This window comes from Rhea americana, unplaced genomic scaffold (assembly GCF_003343005.1).
Source record: "Rhea americana isolate MKP2758 unplaced genomic scaffold, rheAme1 scaffold_373, whole genome shotgun sequence".
NCBI lineage: Eukaryota > Metazoa > Chordata > Aves > Rheiformes > Rheidae > Rhea > Rhea americana.
The window spans coordinates 415,879-425,206 of NW_028186505.1; the positions used below are offsets into that span (position 1 = coordinate 415,879).

Genomic DNA, 9,328 nt, shown 5'->3' on the forward strand with positions numbered 1-9,328 from the left:
GGCAACTCTGTGTAAGTCTCCCTGAATCTCAGGTGGAATCTCAATGGTAGGATGGTATTTGGATGCACATCTACTCCTTGTAGCGTTTCCGCATTGTAACTGCTCCGACTTACTAGTGTGTGGGCTTGGTATTCTGTCCCAGCATTGATTGCTTTAGGTCAGGAATGCTGAAGGGAGAACGCAGCATGTATACCACTTGTCCGACATGATTACTTCCAGTAAAGTCAAGTGGAATTATTTGTGCAGGATAAGATCCAGTTTTGAGAAATTCTTTGAAGTATATAAGTGAAAAATATGTGTGTCTTTATGTGTTGGAATTCGGACAAAGACAAAGGGAATATTAATGAACCATGAGAGAGTCCTTCTAAGTGTGTAGTGATAAGCATTTGTGGAGTAGCATAGGAGAGGATAGGATATGGTAGGAAAGGAAGGGAGATAATCTCAGTCAGGCAAATAGCATAAGTCATCCAAGTAACTTCTCCAAATCTGTTTGAAGGTGCCCAGGGAAGGACTTAGAGCTTTCACAAAGTTACAGTTTAGGAAATAAAATCATTTAAAAAAATAGTATTAAGGGCAGGCAAAAACTACAAATATGCTGCTTCTGAAAAAAACCCAAACTAATTAAAAATCATTTTCCTTTTCTGTTTCTTTGCCAAGACCTATTTTCAGGACTCTGTTCTTCCCCTCAAGCAGCCAATGAAATCTCAGGCACCTAAAGCAAATAGAGGCAGTATACTTAGGACTTGGCCAATAAAAAAAAGGAGGAAATGATTTTTAAATATTTTGTTTTAAAATATACTAAATTGTCATTTTTATATCCATGTACATTCTGTTATTAATTTTGGCTGATAAATAGTTCCCTTTATAAAACAGCAACTTAACCAATCACCTTACGTATGCGATGAAACTCAGGTCCTGTGTAATCTCCTGTTAGTGTGCTTGCTATATCCAGAACACACAAAGGTGCAATTCTGTTTAAAATTTAGATATGAGGTACATCTGAACTGAGTAATGACAGTATAAATCATGTTCCCTTTCTAACTCAGTACTGTCATGCATAGGGAATAGAGCCACACTTCGCAAGCATCTGTGCTGATACAACTGCATATTATCTGTTCTCTGTAGCTTTGGTCTTGTGTGGTGTCACCATAGTTGCTTAAGTTTGTTCCAGTAGTGCATCACATTGTATGATTGGTATATGTTTAACATCTGTTCTTTCTACCTCTCTTCTGTAAAAAAAAAGYGTAGGTGGTGGAACATTTTGTTTTGAAGAACATTGGCTAGTGAAATGTTTGGTAATGAATTTGATTTGTTTGGATTCTTCTAATTCTTGTTTTCATTGTTACTGTTTTATAATGCAAGCATTACCATCTGCGTTGAAGAAGGCAAAGTCAAGAAAGTTAGCTTGTCTGGATTCTGGCCCTACTTCTGCAAGTATACAAGGCAACTCTTGATGCCACAGTGCCTGCTCATGTGCTGCAAGTTAAATACATGCATTTGTCAGACTGAAGTTTGAACTACTGTGTCACTGTACTAGAGGTGGCACATATCCTTTGAGCAGTGATGTCAATGGGTTAGAAAACTTAGAACAAAAGATATTTATTCCATGAAATAATTTGTAAAAGAAAGGATAAGGAAAAAGAAAACATGAAAAAGTGATTGCTGTAAATACAAATGAATTTTCTCTAGGAAATGAGTTTTAAGTAAGGATTTAAAGGGAAAAAGAAATGAAATTATTTAAATACATTTCCAGTAATTTTTAATGTTTAATTAATATATTTTATTCTTTTGCAAAATGAGATTATCATCAAAATATCTCAAACACATTGTTGAACTCATCTGTAAGGCATTCCCCCACTCCACTTTTATGGGAGCTGCTGGGCAGCCAGCTGAACAGTAGTTGAGTCCTTAGAGCCTGATTGGAAACATGTGAATAAGTGTATGTTAGTATTCTTGGGAATATCTTCTCTGGACTCAGTGTGAGGTAAAGGTTACATCTGTGCTTATTTGATCACAGGCTTGGGTTTTTACAAGGAACCAGGTAGTTCTTCAGTAGCTTATCACAACTGTGGGGACATTGCCTTTGACTAAGAAAATGGCAGATGAGCTTAGGTCCCTRACAGTTGCCTGCTGCAACTGTCATAGAAATGGGAATCTTTTAGGATATGAGCAGGGGAATGATTTACCACAGAAAAGCTAATACATAAACTTGCTGCTTGTCCACCTCTGTTTGTGTAAGCTTTGTGAGAAGGACGTGAGCTAAGCGCTCGTGAGGATGCTTTGAATTGTGCTTTGAGCAGCTCATCATGTGATAGGTAATGCTTTGTATCCTGGAAAAGTCAGATTTCAGGTGTTTCTAGGTGCATTTTCAAAACTTCTGATAATTTCTGTTGAAGTTGCTGTATGRTTCTGTCCCCAGTTATAGAGCAAGGATCATATGGCCTTTTTACAGGTGTGGAGCAGAATCACGGTGTTTGTGACACACCCGACTACTGTAACTAAGAATTAGATGAGTATGCCCATGAAGAGATTTATCATTTCTCCTCAGAGAAGGGTTTGATTACTTGATGATAAGTGAAGCTTATACGACATATGAAAGATCGTTTTAAAATATTTATTAGCTAACCATTCTGTTGCTCTCGCCTTGTGGCCCCTCAGTCTCACCAGTCCCCACACGTTTCCTTATCTCTTCCTTTCCTCTTTTCTCTTTTCACTACTCCCTTTGGCATGGTGGATTCTAGAGGGAAGACTTGCCAGTGCTGAGCATCTCAGTTCTGTGTTTGGGATCACATATTCTCCCCTTCACCTGGCATGTTCCACTGAGCTACTGGGGTTTCTGTAAAGGAGCATCTGGAAGGGTGGCAGATACTGCGTCTAACTGGCACAGAGGAAGGCTCTTCCACATTCATGGGAAACAGAATGTATTCAGCCTGTGCAAATAGATTTTTTAAAAGGCTTATAATTTAGCCAAATTTGGGCAACTTTTAATAAAAACTTCTCCTCTGCCAAATTTCAAGGCCTTTCTCCAAAACATGGAGGCACTAGAACTTTTTAATGAAAGTTATTAAAAATCAAAACAAAACTGTGAATAATAACATGTTTTCTTCTCAGTTGTTCTCAGAAAAGTTGTCCTGTTGTTCTCAGAAATGGCTGAACCAGTTCAGCCTGATCTATTTATTTTGGAAACTGTCAGCTGAGACAAACTTTCAGCATGGGAAATTTCAGCCCAACTGGTTAGCCTTTCTCAAAGTTTGGCAAAGTTATAAAAGTGAAAATGGTCTTATACTGAGGAGTCAATGGCAAGCTTACCTATCAGCAATTTTTTTTTTGTAGAAAAAGACTATGAACATTAACTGCTTATTTTTAATGTTTCAGATTCTTTGAGTATATATTACTCTATAAAGACGCAGTGATGTTTCAGATTGAACAAGTTACAAAGCTCTGCTCAAAGATTCCTCTGACAGAGCCGTGGGATCCATATGATATCCCTGCCAATTCAACTTACGAAGATCAATACTACATCGGGGGACCTGGAGATGAAATTATGGTACAGGAATGGTCTGACAGAAAACCAGCCAGGAAATGTATGTGCATACYTTTATTTCATCTTAGTAAAAGTAATCATTGTCTCTGTTACCTAGGGACAAATAAATTGTTCATGTTTCACCCCCAGACTTCCATATTTCCATAAAGTTTGCTGGAAGACATAATAAATATCCYCCATGTAGAGCATGTCATTTTATTATCAATGCATTTTATTAGGAAAATGTCTCATATCTCAGCAGGATCATATATATCCAAGGGACTTATCTGTGTTCTACTCTGTATCATACAGTTTTCAGCAAAGAATTCTGTCATTTTACATTTGAATGCAGCAGCCTGAATTTATCCAAAATTTATCTAGAGAAAAATCAGTAATGTAAGTAGGGACACACTCAACAAAGGGACACAACTAGCATGTGTCATATTTCAGTTAAAAGGTGTTATAGAAATAAAGCAGGCATCAGTCTTTGTCCACACACTGTTATCAAATATTGTCACAAAATACATCTAGTATGCTGTTCTGCAGCAGTGGGCATCTTCAGTATGCACCTAAGTTTTGTTATCCACAATGCTAGTAAGAAACATCTGTTCTCAAAGCATAGTTCTACACTTGGCAGCTGAGCACCTGCATCAAAAAAGAAAGTAGGATGAATTTTCCAAGCTACAGTATGTTAGATTTTGGATGCATAGCAGTTTATTAGCATGTCGGTTTCAATTTTGTCTATGGTTTAGTGATGACCCAGACAACTATAAAAATAATTCTTAAAATCCCATGACATTTACAGTATTATTCAGCTAATGCAATACTTAAGGTTATAAGCACCTAATATATGGGCTGGTTATGAACCTGAGTGCTTAGCCAGGAGAAAAAATACTTATTTCTTGAATAAAAGTAGAAAGAAAAAGAAGGATAAGACCATTAGAGCTCTGTAACTAGGTTGGTGTATCCTCTGGTGTTCTACAAGAGACAAATTATCCTTCACTCCAAGGGTCTTATTTTCCAGATCCAGCATTTTTGGAACTTTTGTGGAACTTAATATCCAGATATATTCAGTTAATGATATGTGATTTTTATTCTATAGTATTTTGTATTTCCAGTACTTTTTTCCATGATCATTCTGAAAAAGAATATGTGAAACTTGCCTACCCATTCACCTTTCAGCTAGTATTGATTTGGGGTCTAGAAATTATAATTCTGTTAATATTATGAAGGTTTCTGTGGAGATACAGAATATCTTGGTATCGTTATATTTTGCCTATACGGTATACTGGAGAGGTATGTTTAAATATTGCACAGGTTGCAAGACCTTTTATAAATACTGCATGTGCATTTCATATCACAGATTACCCACTTCCAATAATGTGATTATGGCACAGCATATGACACAGTACTGAAATGACAGAAAATAAGTATGTTTGATTGCTGCTTGGGTGAAAGAAAATAAGCTTCATAGGGCCTGGGAGAAAGGATCTGATCTGTGATGGCAGTAGGTAGTTTTGAATTCTAACATAATGAAAGTCTGCTATCAGGACATCTGAAATACATGAAACAATTAGATGAAGTGATGTGTAAGGAAAGGGATAAAGAGAGATCATTGAAGAGGTACATAGGAGAAATAAAAGAAATTWAAAATGAGGTTTTAAAAATGAAGAGTGGGCAAGGGAAACCATCTTAATGGTATTGACCGTAGAAATAGAACAGTAGTGGCAGAGGATGAGAGGGTAAAGAATGAGAGAAAAAACTTTGAGTTAAGTATGTTGTGGAGTTAAACTGGAGATTTACATGGACGAGTTCAGCATTGAGTGGAGTCTTGAAAAAGTTAATGGACCAATAGAAATATTTGAGGGGAATTGGAATTTCAAAAATGAACATGATAGTGATAATATGTATAGATGGCAGCAAATAGGAGGAATGAATTAAGAAAAGAGATAGAGGCACTGGAGTTGTATTTGGGAATGTTTCTCCTTTTCCAAGAAAAACACTGTTTGAGACAGTAAGCTGGAAAAGTTATGAAAAAACATCATGTTTATTTGAATTGAGGATTAGTAAGTATCATCAGTGTAAGAGTGGTAGTTAAGGTCTGAGATGACTGAAAGCTTTGAGGGTAAAACGTTATGGATGGCTACAGTGGAGAGTTCTGGTGCAGAGGGAGCCTCCACCACAGCAGAAGACAAGCAGTTTATCTGATAGGTGAGTGCATAGGAAGGAATCGGATGTCCTATATTAGTTGTGGAGACTGAATGTTTTAGAGTGTCAGAGACTACTGAGTTCCAACAATGTCAAATGGACAAAAAGTTTTCAACAACCACACCTTTCAACTTTTCAAGAGCAGAGAGTAAGGTGAAATGTCCACATGCTACCTAAACTGAAGGTACAAAATCTTGCTTTCTGTGAAAACAACTCCCTGAACATTACCTTAGTTTACTGCTGAAATGAATGAGTGCTGACATCAAAGGTGAAGAAAACAGATTTATATGGAACATAACTAAATTTGGGACTAAGCATAAGTGATGTTCCTTCAGAACAGATATATCTGAAAGGTGACATACTGATACCATGGTGGTACCATTATTCTAAATATGCATGACACCAAGATGTTCAGGTTTAAGATCATCATAGTCTCCATGATACTACTTTTGTGGCCTTTGTTGATGTTGCCGTGCATCCTCTAATGGGGAATTGTGTCCTGGTAAGCAGGCTGCATAGGAACATGAAGCCAATTATTATTGGCCCTTAAGATAGCAAAAATCAAGCTATTTTATTGTGAGTTCTGTAGGATTTTCCAGAATTTCTCCAGGATCTTCTATTAAATTGCTTTTGTTTTCAATTCTCCACTAAGACTTTCAGAAAGATAGGGCTCTGCTTAGAAATATGGGAATTCCTAATCTATAGGCTTTGCCTGAGGATGGGGGAATTGGAAGGCAATTTGTCTTGACACCATTGTGACACAGTCATGCTTGTCATTTAAATAGTCAAATTTCTGCTTTATTACAGTGGAATCCTGGGTCGGTGTTTACACAGTCAAAGACTGTTACCCAGTACAGGAGACCTATACAAGGAACTACAGCGTTACAACCTCCACACGCTTTTTTGATCTACGGTTGGGTATTGCCGATCCCTCGGTGTTTATCCCACCCAGCACTTGCCAGACAGCCCAGCTGAGAAAGATGAAAGATGAATGCTGATTGTGGACGCTGGCTGCCCCAAGCAAATAAATAATAGCTAGGAGGAAAATTATTAATAGTCAACTGCTGACGTCTAACCTGATTTTTCAAGCTGATTATTGTGCTTTTGGGAATTGTAAGTTTTCCCTTGAAGGAGAGTATAAAAATTTTAATTGAGTAAGATACGTAACAGAAGATCTTTTTCATCAATTTGTTCAGTGATGCACTTGGAGTATTACATTGTTACTGTGAAGATGATATTTATAGATACTATTTATATTAGCTATGGGTGATTTTCTTTTTGTAAAAATTTCATTTTTTATTTTTTTCAAGAATATAAAACATAAGCAGCCTATTATGGTGGTAATATGATGAAGAAAAAGCTAAAACTTACTGTTGTCGTTTCTTCTGGAGAGATGAGGGGAAGGGAAGTATGTCCCGGGTAAGACTTAATCCCCAACCAGAAAATAGCCCATTTTGAAAGTACATCAAAAGTGTAGAAATTCCTGCTCTTGTGTGTATTTTTTTGTGCTTTGGTTGATTTGTTTCTTTCTGCTAAGATATAGGAGCACCTCTGTTCATATAACACTAGCTGACGTGCAAAAATACTTCTTTTTTTTTTTTTTTTCTTTTTCCTGAGGAGAACAATGTGAAAGGAAGGAAAGGAGGGAGAAAGACACCCAAAAAAAAGTAAGACAAAGTTTTCTTTTATTTGTTACACCTTTTGGTGAAATATTCCAATAGGGTTGACGAGACGTTTTTCAATTTTATTTTACCTTAGCACTCACTTTCCAAGGCAATACTAGATTTAACCTATGCAAATACTACACTCTTAAGTTGCTTTAATATTTTGTACTTGTTTTCAGAAGTATTTCCTTCTTCAAAGAGTATGAAACACCTTTGTAATTTCAGGTAGAAATAAAATCACCTGTTCTTAGTACATCATTAATGAAGGCTGTATCAGCATTCAAACAGTGCTTTGCAMGGTAGGTGGAGTGAAAGACAACTGTGTGAGGAGCAGAGATGAGGTGGGAAGAGAAAACAGTGGGAAAAAGAAGTGTTTTGGATGCCTTCTGTATGACTGCAGGAAGGACAGTCTTACTTCTTTTTACCCCCGCTCCTTTGACAGATGCTATGTTTGCTGTTTAGTCAGCATTTCAAGCCTTATTTTCTCTGCCTCCTTTTCTATTGGGCAGAATGAATGTTGCCTTAAAAGATCTAAACAAATAACACCCCCCCCCCCCCCAAAAAAAAAGTGCAGGAAGTGCACATCTTTTTGAAAATTCAAACCAAATCTGCACACACCTTCAGGCCCTTGAGAATGTAGAATGGTAGTGGGTTTTGCACTTTTACATAATCAAATTAATTGGCTTATTCTGTAAGTCTATACATGCATTTAATTTATTATTTGCAAATATATTTAGAGACTGATCCTTATCATTTTATATGTATTGGGTAGTAGTTTACTCCAGAAGTTGTCTAGCTGAAAAGAGTGCAATGTGGGGAAGTTTGGTGTGCTTTGGGGCCCCGCTGTCAAATTCTGTTGCTGCCCTAGTGACTGTTGGGCTCTTACCCATAGATAGATTTCTTCTCTAGAACAACTTCTAGTGAGGAGAAATGATCTAGTTTGACAGTGATAGGAAGTCTTACATAAATATGATACATAATTTACTGGCCGATAGTACCATATCTAACAAAAACCAAAGGCCTGCGCCATCTGTGGAAGACGGTGCAGCTGGGCTGGCTTTTCATGGTCTGTATCATCTTAGCTTTTTGTACTAAAGCAAATGGCACAGTGGGTATTTTCCTTTCATGGTTGTAGTAAGAATTGCATTTTAGTTGGCCTTGTGCTTAATGAAAGCATATACACATACCTGCTGAAATTTAGGTAATTCATTAAAAATATTTTATCAAACATGATCATTTAACTGAAATGTGCTAGTGAAAAAATAGATTGGGTTAGAATGCATTTAGTCTGTACTCGCCTCCTGTATTTTTTTGACAACCTAAAAGCTAACTGCATATTGTTCTCATTAAGGCAATGATTAACATGCATTTCTTAATATCTGTTTCTTGTTGGAATCTGGAAAATATAATAAATCTAGCTAGCAAATATAGAGCTACGGTACCATATCGTTTGGGATAACTTTGTTGTGGTAGAGCAGATAGCTGTATAATCAAAGTGCATGTATTAAGTTTTACTGACAATGATATCATTTCTAGCAGTAAAATTAAATGTTCCTTTTAATATGAACTTGCAAGAGTCTGTGACACAGAAGTGCTTTAAAAATGTTGCAGTGACATCCAAAGCAATTTTATATGTCTAAATATGTACCTTCAAAACAATGCTGTTGTCTTTGTATTTATGCCCATCACTCAATAAAGAAAGTTGTCAAAGAAAGGGCAAACAACAAACTTTTTGATATTATGTTTATTGCTTAAATTAGCCATGAACCAAATACAAAGCAGAAAAAACATGCCTAGTTTGTTATCATTTGCTGTAGTTTGTTATTGTATACTGCAAAAAGACATTTTGGCTTTATGCTTCTGTGCCAATGACTTAGTAAGAATGAGCATACAAGGACTTTAAAATAGGCATAAACTGTGCTGTTATGGCAGA

General features: G+C 36.6%; 1 protein-coding gene across 1 annotated transcript; it reads left to right on the forward strand.

The window, feature by feature from the left end:
- The first annotated feature begins 205 nt into the window (after positions 1 to 205).
- Positions 206 to 9,123, forward strand: EPDR1 (ependymin related 1). The gene is made up of 3 exons (XM_085312981.1): positions 206 to 277; positions 3,386 to 3,584; positions 6,539 to 9,123. The coding sequence occupies exons 1-3, from the start codon at positions 206 to 208 to the stop codon at positions 6,727 to 6,729; spliced, it is 462 nt and encodes a 153-aa protein (XP_085169107.1). The 3' UTR covers positions 6,730 to 9,123.
- Positions 9,124 to 9,328: the final 205 nt, after the last annotated feature.